This window comes from Centroberyx gerrardi, chromosome 12 (assembly GCF_048128805.1).
Source record: "Centroberyx gerrardi isolate f3 chromosome 12, fCenGer3.hap1.cur.20231027, whole genome shotgun sequence".
NCBI classification, from domain to species: Eukaryota; Metazoa; Chordata; class Actinopteri; order Beryciformes; family Berycidae; genus Centroberyx; species Centroberyx gerrardi.
In genome coordinates, this window is record NC_136008.1 from 1,645,368 (window position 1) to 1,660,072 (window position 14,705).

Consider the following 14,705-nt stretch of genomic DNA (forward strand, 5'->3'; position numbering starts at 1 on the left):
CAGAATCACTGATTTTGGGGGTTTTATCATGGAGGAAGAAACACGAGCCAAGCGACGACCAGAGCTACACAGAGCTTTAAGTCCAGAAGCCCTGCTGAAAAGGCCTGATGGGTAATAATAAGCCTCTATGTGGACAGTCCACTTTTCTCAACAGGGTTTCTTTCCTTTTCTCACAGGTTGATTTTTTTGGGTCGGACAGTGACTGATCCTGTAACTTCTTGGTTTTGAAGACCAGAGACTCTTTCCACCACTTCTCACAGCCTTGTTATCTTCTCCAGTCCACCAGCAGATGGAGACACCAGGCTGGAAGTTAGTAGGGATGAAGTGGAGGGAAACCAAATAAACCTGGGTTACTTTCCTTTTTATTTGCAGGAACAGAGTTTACTAGCTTTATAGTAAACCTCGTAAATCTTTACGACATTATACTTTCATAGTAGAATACTATTAAATTCACATAAAGTCACATAAAGATTGGATATTGATGCTGATCTGAGAGTTTAATTGATTTTCCTTCATATTGGTAATTGTTTGTCCGCTGATAAACACTAACTGGAGGTCAGAGTTCACCCTCCTCCTTATTTCCCACTACATCACTGGTTTTCACCATCAGCCTGAACCAAACCAGCCTCCTGCTGCGGCTCCTCCAGGGGGCGTGGCCAGCAGGAGGGAGGGGGGAGTGGGCGGAGTCAAGTGTGATATAAACAGAAGAGTTCAGTCATCAGCTCCAGACCAGTAGCTGTGCAGTTGAACCCTCAGGCTGTGTGTGATTTCCAGGTTTTTCTGTCAGTTTTCAGCAGGTTAATCTTCCATCATGTCGGCTGCAGGAAGTCTGGAGGAGATTTTTGCCAACAGCAGCCAGAAAAACACGACAGGAGCCGAAGACTGGACTGAGGTGAGTGTTTTACCTGGAGGGGGGAGGATGTGTTATTTAGTCAACTAAGGACTTTAGTTATCTACTGTTCTTAAAAAAAAAAAAAAAAGGCCATAATTGTTTAATTTTATGGCTGTCATTTTCATTTGGATAATTTTGATCTCATTTGGGAACAAATTCTTTTTTTCTGTTTTTGCGTTCTCCGGAGTTCCTGCACACACCTGGAAACTTTCCAAACTCTGGAAAGTTTGGAAGATTAATTTCAAAATTTTCCAGGTGTAGGAAAGTACATAAAAATTACACAAAAAGTGTAGAAAAGTATGGAAAACTATCATTATTCAGTCCTACACACATGGCTGCACAAGTACTGCAGCTGTAGACCTGCTGTCATTCCTCATATTGTGATATTAGTTGTTGTGTAAAAGTCAGTCAGTCAGTCTGCATCAGGCTGAACAGTCAGACCTGGAAACTGAAAAGCTGCAGGAAGCCTGATCCTCCTCTGCTGAGTTTTACTGTCAACCTGTTTCTACCTGAGGAGGAGACTCCAGTCACAGTTTGAACTGCTTGAGACTGGACTTGATGCATGAAGAGAAGACTTGAGACTTGACTTGACTTGGGTTCTGGTGACTTGGGACTTGACTCTGACTTGTACTTTGATGACTTGAAAAGGTTTCTAAAGTCTTGACTTGAGATCTTGTGTTTGTGTAAATGACTTAGATTGAAAGTGATGAGATTTGTTCCAGCGGACGACTGAATTTAAATTCTGTTTTCTGAATTTGTATGGAATGATTGAATTTATTGAAGTTGAAACTGATTAAAATCAAACTCATGATGCTCTTACCAAGTTTTTATCCTATTAAAACCATATTGCATTGAAAAGTCCTAGATATTTAGTTTTCTTTAAGATATTAAATTGATACTGGACTGGACTTGACTTGCTGTTCTACATGTAGACTTGAGACTTGACTTGGGACTCGAGTGAAGCTGACTTGGTCACACATCTGGTTTCTGCTCATCTCTCCCCTCTCTGTTATTTAGATTCTTTCTTCTTCTTCTCCTTGTTGATATTTTCTGTTTTAGTCCCTCGGGGTCTTGTTTGTTTCACAGCTTGTATTTCTTCTCTTTTTCAGTTTTCACTCTTCATTTCTGCAAAGAAACTAAATCTAATCTTAATTTCCTCTCTGCTCTCCCTCCTCTTCTAGTTTTAATGACCAGAGTCAGATTTGGTGTTTTAAATCCTCAGCACAAGTTTATATCGCTGCTGTGGGATATAGCCAGTATCCAAAAACATATACACTTATATACAGTAGCCTATATATAAATCAAATCCACTGCACATAAAATGAAGAGTTTAATTCAAATTTAAATTCCCACCACTGAATCTCTGAGCTGGTGAAACGTCTTCAACTCTTCATTTTATGTCCAGTGGATTTCTATCTAAATCATTTACACAAAAACAAGATCTTTTGTTTTTTTTGGACATCTTCCTACCTGGATGAATCCACACTGAGATGAAGCCGCTGCTGCAGTGGGAAACAAAAGGAGAGTAAACTGACCTGCAGTCAAACAAGCACAAATATGAACAAAAATCAATAATATTTTCAGAAATTTATTAATTTATGCTTTTCTCCCTTAAAAGAGCCTCTCCTCACATAACATTCATCTCGACTTACTGTTGGGTTAGACTGATAGGAGCCGATATTGACCTTTTATTAAACATCAGATATCAGCCCGTCTGATCTGATGCAGGTTCCTGCTGACCACAGACACAGAAACTGGAAAACCTGCAGGACCTTTTAGTTTCTTTACTTTTGTTTAAGGAGCTGCTAACTGTCTAGTTTCGGTTTCAGTGGAGAGTTTTAGTGTCCCATGATGCTCTGAATTATAAACTTTCTCTACTTTCCACCCTGACAGGAAGAAAACTCTGGGGGAAACTCTGAATACCGGGAATATTTCGGCATGAAAATGGTCAAATTTAAAGATATTAAATATTGCACAAAATATCGGCTACTGGCAGCTTCAAAACAAGAATATCAGTATCAGCCTTCAAATCCCATATCGGTCGAACCCCATGTACTGTGATGTAGACTTTGAATTTCACATCATTGGGATTATTGTCAGTTTACAAAGATGGAGAACAAGGTTCAGGTGTGTTTACCCTCCTCCATCCAATTTAGTCTTTTTCTGACTTAAAATATAAAGTGAAACCTGTTGAAACATCAGAAATCCAGTCAGAAAATCATCTTTCTTTTCTCTAAACTCTCGGACTTCTCAGTCTGTGGAGACGACTGGTTTCTGTCTGACCGCAGCGATGTTCGACAGTCTCTTGATGCTGATGGTTTCTCCTGTCTGCAGGTGTATGAAGCCGTCAGGTGGATCCAGCTGGCCATGGCTGTTCTGAGGTCAGTATGATGAGTATTGATTATTTATCGGTTTATTATCGTTAGTTCATTCTGGAGTCTCCTGATGGCTGAACCGGTTAGGAAACACCAGACTGAACAGGTTTGAGTCTAAATTCATGACTGACTCAAAATACTGCAGCATTTTTTTTTCTCTTTTCATCTCATATTTGACTCACAGATTTGATCTAAAACAACATAAATCACTGTGATCCTTTAAATAATTTCTCATAACTGTTTTTACAGACTTACAGGTTTTTATTTTCATTTTATTGACCTGTTTTATCGTATGTATCAAGAGTCAGATACAAGACTAAAGCAAACAATGCAGTAGAATCAGCTTCAATTCCCAGATCACCAACATTACAAACAACCAACAGTAAGGAGGTCAGGGGTCAAAGGTCACAGCACCTGATAATAGACAGAACAAATACTCCTGTGACCCGAGAATGATCATATTAGAGAGATAAAGGATGTTGTTGTTTACTATATTCACCGCTTTATGTTTTGCCTCTTCTATTTTCCCATAACTTTTCTGGAGTCTGGAGTTTGTATTGTTTGTCTTGTAGCTGTTGTTTACAGATATGACACGTAAATAAAGTTAGTTATTATATAAAGATAACTATAATTCCTAAAGGTGAAGTCAATGCAAAACTATTTTCATAATACAGATTCAACTCTCCTTAAACTTTGGTAGCATCTTGGGTCGTGTCTCTTCCTCCATGATAAAACCCTAAAATCAGTGATTCTGTGATCTGTTGCTCCGGTAGAGCAGACTGGAGAATTGTGCTTGTTTCTCTCTCCATTCACTGCCGTTGTCTGGAGGAACAGTCTGAAAATCACTTCTAGCACATAAAGGAACGCCGACAAAGCAGATTCTGACGAGCAACAGATCACAGAATCACTGATTTGGGGGTTTTATCATGGAGGAAGATACTCAACCCAAGACCAGAGTCACACAGAGCTTTAAGATGTAAAATGAGCCATGACATCATTCTAACAGCAGTGTGTGTTTGCAGCATTCTGGGTTCAGGATCCATCATCGTTTACGCAGCTTCACAGAAACTCATCTGGACGCCCGAGGTCAGTGACACGACTCATACATTTAATAATAATAATAATAATCATAACTTTATCTTTATAGCACCATTCAGAGGTGTGACCAAGTCAACTTTGCTCGAGTCCCAAGTCAAGTCCCAAGTCTAAATGTTGATTACCAAGTCAGGTCCAAGTCAAGTCCATGTCATTAATGTCAAGTCTCAAGTCTAAATGTAGAACAGCAAGTCAAGTCAGAACAAATCAAGAGTCCAGTATCAATTTAATATCTTAAAGAAAACTAAATATCTAGGACTTTTCAATGCAATATGGTTTTAATAGGATAAAAACTTGGTAAGAGCATCATGAGTTTGATTTCTAGAATCAGTTTCAACTTCAATAAATTCAATCATTCCATACAAATTCAGAAAACACAATTTAAATTCAGTCGTCCGCTGGAACAAATCTCATCACTTTCAATCTAAGTCATTTACACAAACACAAGATCTCAAGTCAAGACTTTAGAAACCTTTTCAAGTCATCAAAGTACAAGTCAGAGTCAAGTCCCAAGTCACCAGAACCCAAGTCAAGTCAAGTCTCAAGTCTTCTCTTCATGCATCAAGCCAAGTCTCAAGCAATTAAAACTGGGACTCGAGTCCAAGTCATGTGACTCGAGTCCCCACCTCTGGCACCATTGATACATAGAATGCAACTCAAAGTGCTTTACTTAAACAAATGGATTAAAACAATTACAAGCAAAAGCAAGATTTTCAAACAAAATCGAAAAATTGAAAGAAATCTAAAATTTACTCTGCAAAAATTACACAATACAATTCTGTGTGCTTGTACTTTCACTGACACGGTACAGGTGTGAGTCTGACAGTAAAGCTGTTGCACCAAAGTTGTACAGGAGAAAATATCACACAGTCTACAGCTTTTGAGGGTCAGTTGATACCAAGATTTTTCAGATTGAAGCTAACAATAGCAATAGATCTTCAACAATATGTTGAAGATCTTTAAATTTCCATTCATTTTCATGCCAAAAATTTCCAAGTATTCAGTTTTTCCCCAAGAATTTTCTTCTTGTCAGCATGGAAAAGCCTCTGAAGCATTCAGAGCATCATGGGACACTAAAACTCTCGACTGAAACTCGTTGAGGTTAAGGGCTTCCCAGTCTAGTATTGATAAATTCTACAATATTCTGCTTTCTTTAGAACCACACAGGGCCAATTGTCTGTTCGATATTAAGGAGCGCTTCTATGGAATAGTCTGCTAAACCCCATAAAAAATAGTTAATCTGAATCTTTGTTTATAAGTAAGATGAACCTAACCATGCAATATCTTCTTTAAATAATCCATGCACTTTTTTCCTATTTTCTGTTATCATTATTAGTCGCACTATTCATTCTGTTCATATCGTCCTGTACCCAGTTGTATTAGTATTTTAGTTATTGCATTTAAATGTATTATGATAGATTTTTTTTTAATATTGTCTTTTCTTAGGGGAGGTTAGTCTCACAAACTCATTTGAGTTTTTTCAACCTCTCCTGCACAACTCTTGTTTTACTGTGTATTTACACTGTTGATTTTAATATGTGCTAATAATAAAACTAAACTAAACCTAAAACTTATATGTAATCAGTCAAACTGCATCATATCTATCAGATCAGACTGAAGTGTTGAGGTGTGTGTGTGTGTGTGTGTGTGTGTGTGTGTGTGTTCCAGCTGCAGCCTCTGTTCCTGCTCAGTGTGTCGGACCTGCTGCTGGCTCTCTGCTGGCTGATCGGAGCCGCTCTCTTCTCTCAGCACTGCAGCAGCCGACACGCCGACTGCTACCACCTGCACACCGTGGAGCAGGTAGGCCCGCACAGCACTGAGCGCTAGAGACTGATGTAATGTCATGTGACTGATGTCCCACCTGCACACCGTGGAGCAGGTAGGCCCGCACAGCACTGAGCGCTAGAGACTGATGTAATGTCATGTGACTGATGTCCCACCTGCACACCGTGGAGCAGGTAGGACCGCACAGCACTGAGCGCTAGAGACTGATGTAATGTCATGTGACTGATGTCCCACCTGCACACTGTGGAGCAGGTAGGCCCGCACAGCACTGAGCGTTAGAGACATTAAAGTCCCCACCAAATGAACTCCCATGACTTTTACTTCCTGGAAAACAGAGTATCTCTAACGGTGACATCATGCTGCACCAGGAGGAGGAAATAAAAATCCATAAAAAGCATCACAGATTTTTGAACAGTCCCGCCCCTCCGCCCCTTCATTAATGGGATCTCCTCATTAATAACTCCCTTAGTTAATTTTAAGGGGATTTTGCATGAATTAAGGGGTGAATTGAGCGAAAATGAAAATGTAAGGTTATGTGTGTAAATCCCAAATGTAAGGGACTGCTGGTTCGTAGAGCGCCTTCCTCTCCCTGACTGATCTCCTATTGGTTTAGACTTCTGAATGATCCCTCACTGTGTTATGTCCCGCCCCCAACATCCTGTTTCAGCAGGAAATGCATCACATGAAGGAAGTAAAGATGCAGTTTCATGGGGTCTTCGATGAGTTTGGGTGGACTGGACACCCTTATAACAAAGCGACATGAGTTGTATTGATAATTGATCCGGGACAAGTAATTTGGTAAATATTGGTTCCCATACCGGGAGTCGAACCCGGGCCGCCTGGGTGAAAACCAGGAATCCTGACTGCTAGACCATATGGGAGCTGACAGCTGCTTCAGGGCAACAGACATTTCTGATACTTTTCAACACAATGTACAATTATTGTGTCCAAATGTGTTGGTTTATTGATCCCCCAAAAAAGGGAACTGCTCTTTCTCCCTGTGGTTGGTTGCAGGTTCAGCCGCCTGTCGGCCGGCAGCGGGTCGGGGTTAGACATCTTGCTCAAGGGCACTTCAGCAGGTCCGGTTAGAGGACGACTTCACTAGCCGCTACAACATCCTGCCACGCACAGTTTTATTGAAACTTCACCTCAAACCAGACAACACACACACACTCCCGTCTCTCAGGCCCGATATTGTGGGCCGTGTGCCCCAGCTGACCGGACCTGAACCTGCTTTAGTGGGACGGGTCGGGATGAAGTAGAGCAGCAAATCCCGTCCACTTCCACAGCAGAACCAGGCCAGACAAAAACCACCCAGCATTCCTGACCTAGTTCCTTTGTACGGACCCACTGACCCCGGATCAGCTGCTAGTTTCTAGTTGCTGCTAGTTGTCTTTTATCTTTTCAGGAAGTGATGTTTAGATGTTTAAGTGGAAATTCGATCAAAGAATTTCCATTTAAAAACCAACCTGCGGTGAAAGTGTATCGGTGCAGTGGTTGCAGAAACTAGTTTTGGTTTTGCTGTGAAAATATTTTGTGAAGTTCTCCAATGTAAAAGAGATTTTGGATCTCAATGGGACTTCCTGGTAAAATAAAGATAAAATAAATAAAAATGACATAAGTTATTATGAACCCCCTTTAAATGAAGCTTTTTCCCAAATCTGCATACTATACTGCAAAAAAAAAAGTTCTTTCTCTTTGTTGTTTCTGCCAGATTCTGTACATGGCTTCCTTCTTCTACACGCTGAACTACGTGTGGAGCCTCTACACGTCGATCAGGAGCAAGTTCCAGTGCAGCACTGATGGATTCCCAGTACAGGTAGTTACATTACCACCAGAGATCACTAGTTACCGTCTGTCTGTCTGTCTGTCTGCCTGTCTGTCTGTCTGTCTGTCTGTCTGTCAGCCTGTCTGTCTGTCTGTCTGTCGGTCCGTCTGTCTGTCTGTCTGTCTGTCTGTCAGCCTGTCTGTCTGTCTGTCTGTCTGTCGGCCCATCTGTCTGTCTGTCGGCCCATCTGTCTGTCTGTCGGTCCGTCTGTCTGTCTGTCTGTCTGTCTGTCAGCCTGTCTGTCTGTCTGTCTGTCTGTCTGTCTGTCAGCCTGTCTGTCTGTCTGTCGGTCCGTCTGTCTGTCTGTCTGTCTGTCTGTCAGCCTGTCTGTCTGTCTGTCTGTCTGTCGGCCCATCTGTCTGTCTGTCGGTCCGTCTGTCTGTCTGTCGGCCCATCTGTCTGTCTGTCGGCCCATCTGTCTGTCTGTCGGTCCGTCTGTCTGTCTGTCGGTCCGTCTGTCTGTCTATCTCAAAAAGTTACAACAAATTTGGCTGAAATCTGGTGGACAGATCGCTCTCGGCCCAAGGATCAGTTGATCAGATTTTGGTGGTGATCCAGAATTGGGATTTCCACCGTTAGGCTGTTTTCTTTTTTTTTAGCCAGAACTATTTTGCTGCGTTCGTGTGCTGGTGGGAAAGTCCGATATCCGGGACTTCCAAGTCAGCAGTGTTGCTTTCACGTGCTAGTTTGTGGGAAAATCAAACCCGGAAGACAAACGGTAAACAAACATAAAGTGTTACGGAGGCTGCAGCTTTGAAGTTGGAGAATTGTTCAGTGTTGGTGGAGGTTTGAGCTCCACTGAGAGACTTCTACTTTCCATATTTCCACCATCTTGACTAAGCTAATTGAAATTAATTTCTATTCTGTATCATAAAAAATTGAGTATTTCACAAGCTGTCATCAAACAACAAGATCTTCTGGCTTGCAAAGCTAATCATTATAAGGGGGAACATGCATTTCTTATGTGCCATTTGTCAGACTTGAGCAAAAGTGCCTTCCTGTACGCTGAGGTAGATTTTTGAGTCCAGGTGGGAATCAAACCCTCAACTCTTCCAGGGATGGTGCCATATTCTTCCCTTTCAACTACCATGGGAATTGAACCCTCAACCCTAGCAGTGTCAGTGCCTTGCTCTACCCATTGAGCTACACAGGGAACTCATATTTCTACCTAAAAATCTGATTATAAACCGACACTTTCCCATTACCTGAACCTCACCGAGCCTAACTGTGATATTAAATAGAGATGAAAAGTCTGTGATGATATGAGAAATTTGTGTGAACTCAGATCTCGCTGAGCGTTCTGTCACTTGAACCTTTTCATGTGATTTTACCTTTTCATTTCATTTTCCCAGTTTCCCACCAGAGTGACGACCGCCAGCAAGATCACTGCACTGGTTTCAGGGTGAGTCTGAACTCCTCTCTAACACTGAGGAAAAGTAGAGTGCAATTTATGTGTTTCTGTTTGTACCTGGTTAGGTATGTACAGCTGTTAAAACCCAGTTATACCCAGGAGCTGTCTTTGATATCTACATGGGGAACTGGCAGAATTGGGAGAAAAAGGCAAAAAAGCAAAACAAACAAGTGATTTAGAAAATGATACAGATGAAGGAACCTGAACTTCTCAAAATCCTGATCGACAACAGCTGATCGGGACCTTCCCCAATAGGGAATCATGAAAAAAAGTATTTACTTAATTTTCCATCTGCCCGCAGTCTGCTGCCTGTGCTGCTGATGACGCCGGTGTTTGTACAAGGAAACATAAGCCAGTGTTACGCCAACTTCAGCCAGCCATACAGGTGAGTGTGGGACTTAGCTGGGGTTAGCTGCCTTGCTCAAGGGTATTTCAACTGTAGCTAATGAGAGAGTTACTTATTTACTTTCCCCACACTGTCACAGTCTCATCCAAAGTGACTTCCAGTGAGGTCGACAGTAGAATAAGCTTCAAACTGCTAGATCGCCAATATTACAAGCTACCAATAGTAAGGAGGTCAAGGGTCAGAGGTCACAGATGGAACAATTATCCCTGTGACCCTGGAATAATCATGGATGAATGAGCTGAAGAGAGAGGGAAGAAAGGATTTTACACAAGGAAGATATGGGAGACGATGATGTGAAGTCTTTCTTTCAGCTTACAACAGACAATAAGAAGTAAGAGCAAGGGAGAAAAGGCAGTTTTTGACAGCAAAAGCATGTCTGATGTTTGATGTTTTTGCCTCCTCTTCCTCTTCCTCCTCCTCCTCCTCCTCCTCCTCCTCTTCCTCCTCCTCCTTCCTCCTCCTCAGGTGTCTGCTGCTGCACACCGGAGCGTTGTACCTGACCCCGGAGCAGCGGCAGCAGCTGCGAGCCTGCAGCCTGCTGCACGCCTACCGCATCGCCATCTTCCTCGCCGCCTTCCTGCTCACGCTGATTGGCATCGTGGTGAGGTCACACAGCAGAAGAAGAGGGAGGAGGGGGGGGGGGAGCCGCACACTTGCAACTCAAATATAATAGTTTCATTTTATATTATGAATTGACGTTTCGGCACATATTGCCTTCTTCAAGATAAAATATCACATCTTCTCAGTGATTTATATAATCTACAAATCTTCCAAATCAGTGACATCACAGGGCAATCAGCCGAGAAATAGAGTGTCTAGGAGGTCACATCCATGTCTAGAGTAGAAAAACATTAGAATACAATTACATAGATATAAATAGAAAAAAGTAGTAGGTCTACAACAGTATGAATTCAATAATGCAGCCCAATAAGAAATGCATTAAATCATACACATCGTCACATGACACGACACTACAATCATTCAGTGCAACTGTGTGTAAACTAGAAGTAAAGGAAGTCGCTCTTCACTGCTACTGTAGTCCGCTTTCCCAGATGATGAACTAAAAGATCAAAATTCACAACGCTGATGCTAATGAATATACAAATGTAGTATATTAATTAGTCTTAGCCCTTATTTTTAGCATTTTTTTTAGCCCATCATAATTTCCATGGGGATTTTGGACTGAACACCAAATAGCAGAGATGCTAATCTACAGCAGACAATATGACGCAAAATGCCGACTTCTGCTTACAGCCTCTTTAATTCTCCTGTCTTGCCCCAGATGCTCATGGGAAAGGCCCGGCATATTTACAGGCGGGTCGTGACCTCCAGCGGTTACCTAGGCGACCGGCAGTGGTCGTCCTTCCGTGCGATGGACAGACGGATGCTCCTCTACCCCTCCGTCTTCATCTTCTGCTGGGGTCCAGGTCCGTTCCTTCACCCTTCATCCCACAGTCGTCACTTCATTCGGTTGCTTAACACTTTGATTCATGTGTTACACCTTCAGCATTATCTGGTTCTGATTGGCCGTTATGATCACAGTGATGAAGTATGGTGTCAGGTTGAGCATTGTGTGTGTGTGTGTCTGTCCACAGCGGTCTACCTGGCGGTTGTGTGGCTGGCGGCGCCCTCAGCAGGTCAGGGCCTGGCTGGAGTCGTTCTCTACATCACACAGGTCAGTCAGCGCCGACATGGAGACATGAGGACGAGTTTTAAACTGCAAATAATGTGTTCAGTGCAGGAAAAGTGAGAGAAATATGTTTCCGTACCAGGAAAGATAACGTGAAGCAGGAAGTAGTTTGACGGTGGACAGTCAGGGTGTGGAGGTCAGAGGTCGGAGGTCAGAGGTCAGGGGAGCGGATGGTTCAACTCCCACCTCATGACAACAAGTTTTCATTTATTGATCTGTGAGCAAAACCTGAGACTAACCTGAAGCGAACTGTTTTAGCTGCTAAACTGAAGCGTTAGCTAACCTGTTCATGAGACCAACAGGTGAAAATGTCCGGTCCAATTCCTGCTGTTATTCCTGCTATTTTATATTTTAGCATTTTCTTCATTTCATTTTGCCCAAATATAATCCATAAACATATGGAAAATGTCATCTTGACATTGTGCTTTACTCTAGTGAACTAGCTAGCTAAGTGGCTACAGCTGTTTGGATGTGACGCGATTGTTAAACTAACAAGCTAACGTTACTTGTTTAGCCTACCAGAGCTACAGTTAGCAGTATTTAATGTTACAGACTAACAGCCCCAAGCTTTATGCCCAAATGTGGTTGGTTCTCGTGCTGCAAACATTGTGCTCATTTGCATAATATTAAAATGTTCAACTTTCCTAATCACATGGCGGGCCTGGTTCGTGTCACCACCTGTCCTGCCATGCTGTGCACACATGGTTATTCACTTCTCATTGAGAACGAATGGAGGTGAACTGTTTGTCTGGTGAAATCTGGTCTGCACCTACTTTAGGTCTGTTGTTCTGTACCATGTGTGTCAGTACTGTGAAGCTGTTATGTCAGTATTTGGTGTGCGTTTGTGTTCCCTACGCAGAGCAAAGCACTGACACTGCCAGTTAGGACTTCACTTCCCACTGTGACCACCCATGCTGCATTGTGTTCACTCATTCTTCTTTGTTCTATTAAAGGGTAACTTCGGTATTTCCCATCTTTTTGTGTCTAAGTGACTAAAAGGGAACAACATTTTTTGAAACTGGTCCAGTATTGAGCGAGATCGCTTCAGCCGACAGCCGCGAAACGAGCTGCAATGTAATCCGACGGGACAAATCGCTTGTTGCCACTGACAGGCTCAGATTGTTATTATAAGTGTCTGACAGCATTATGGAAAGGACCCTACAGAGAAATGAAACGTTTTTCTTCACCTTTCGCTTGATCCGGTCTGTGTGTAACTTCCTGCAACAACTCAACTCTCGCGAGACTTGAGCGAGACTTGGTTACACACAGACCGGATCAAGCGAAAGGTGAAGAAAAACGTTTCATTTCTCTGTAGTAGGGCTGCACGATATATATCGTTTCAGCATCGTCATCGCGATGTGCGCATGTGCAATAGTCACATCGCAGGACGTGCGATGTCAAGTAAGGCAAATTAACTCAAACACGTCATGCTACAACTTTTTTGCTGCTTGATACAAAAGGAAAACTCGCACGGTTCTCATTTTCCATGACTAACCTACAAGAGAAGTCTGTCTGATATAACATAATTGCTATAACATAAATGTTATAAGAGTAGTGTATGTTACCTTTCCAGCTTTCGCGGCTCCGAACCGTAGTCGGGAAGCCTCTGGTGTTGTGCTAGCTATTTTAGCTTAGCCTGGCTCGTAGCTGGTAACAAGCTTTTTACTAAGAGTCCGGACCGACTCTGCAGTGGAGAACTGGCACTTTATTTCGGTACAGAGGGAACATAATGCACGGCCTCTCGGTGACGTTCTAAGCTCTTTTCCCGCTAACTATGCTAACTTTACTCACTTAGCATCCTGAAACTCACTCTGGCTGCGGCTAAAAACACACTCACTTCCTGCTACGTCACCTGCGCAGGTTACCCACAAGGCCACCTTCTTAAAGGGGCAAGGCTTGATAGAGCTATTCACGTCATTTGGTGAAAATTCCTGTATTTTTTCATATCGCAATATATATCGCAGAAAAAAAAAAATATTGCAATGTCAGTTTTTTCCAATATCGTGCAGCCCTACTCTGTAGGGTCCTTTCCATAATGTTGTCAGACACTTATAATAACAATCTGAGCCTGTCAGTGGTAAAAACAAGAACTTTTAGTGGACGTACATTGACGGTGTGATTTGCCCCGTCGGATTACATTGCAGCTCGTTTCGCGGCTGCCGGCTGAAGCGATCTCGCTCAATACTGGACCAATTTCAAAAAATGTTGTCCCCTTTAGTCACTTAGACACAAAAAGATGGGAAAATAGGGTCCAGGTTGAAAAACGCCGAAGTTACCCTTTAAGTCCTTTGTGTAAAAGCCTCCACTATATGTTATGTTACTTGGTTGTGATTGTGTCTGCTCTCCTCTCTCTGCAGGCCTTCACCTCCGGCTCCCAGGGTTTCCTCAACTGTCTGGTCTACGGTTGGACGCACACACACTTTCGCTCCGCCGGCAGGACGGTGTTGTCGCGGGACGCAGACACCCAGACGCCTCTCCTGCGCTCTCAGAAGAGAGGCTACCACACGCTGCGCACCACAGGATAGACAGGAGAGTCCCTGAGCCGCTCACGCATGACCTGACCAACTGCCACTGACCAGGTGTTTTCTGTCTGCACTGCATGGAAAGTATCAGGTTTCATTTTCACTGAGAGGGAAAGCACCTTGCTTCTGACACAGGAGGCCATGAACTGATCCTGAACCGCTGAGGCAAGAAAAGGGAAGATGAGGGGGAATTTACACCAAGAGGAAGAGCGATGGCGAAAACAGGATTTGAAAGAGCTGTTGAAACGACACTCTGTCATTCAGCCTGTTTTCTTTTTTATAAGTGATATAAATAACACTGTATTGTCACGCCACAGCCGCAGCGTTCAGAACTTCCCTGTCCCTCGTCGTTCTGTCGTCCTGCGCTGCCTCGCCGCTCCTCTGCAGGTTCCCAGCGTGGCGTCGCTCCTGACCGACCGACCGAGCAGAAACACACGGAGGCGTCACATCGCATCTCCACCGCGTTCACAGAGACGTGGCTTTACGTGGGAGCGTGACCTCAGCTATTGTGTGATGTGGTGTTCAGAGGCTGCTGGGACCCAGACCCCACCGCCCCCCCCCGCCCACAACCCACCGCCCCCCCCCACCCACAACCCCGGCTCCGTGGGCGTTTTGCCAGAAACGGCTGAACAATGGATTTACTCTTGCATCCTTATTGCTGAGAAATTGTTCCGTTAGTATCATTACAAAACTCAAAAGGC

The 14,705-nt window shown here is 43.2% G+C and overlaps 1 protein-coding gene and 1 non-coding gene across 2 annotated transcripts; one reads left to right on the forward strand and one right to left on the reverse strand.

The window, feature by feature from the left end:
• Positions 1-762: 762 nt before the first annotated feature.
• Positions 763-14,280, forward strand: tmem116 (transmembrane protein 116). Its single transcript, XM_071923544.2, has 11 exons — positions 763-892; positions 3,227-3,273; positions 4,290-4,353; positions 6,031-6,162; positions 7,862-7,966; positions 9,328-9,377; positions 9,688-9,771; positions 10,258-10,393; positions 11,075-11,219; positions 11,388-11,467; positions 13,840-14,280. The coding sequence occupies exons 1-11, from the start codon at positions 812-814 to the stop codon at positions 14,005-14,007; spliced, it is 1,092 nt and encodes a 363-aa protein (XP_071779645.1). The 5' UTR covers positions 763-811; the 3' UTR covers positions 14,008-14,280.
• On the reverse strand, positions 6,957-7,028 carry trnae-uuc (transfer RNA glutamic acid (anticodon UUC)). The gene has a single exon. It is a non-coding gene; the product is annotated as a tRNA-Glu (tRNA).
• Positions 14,281-14,705: the final 425 nt, after the last annotated feature.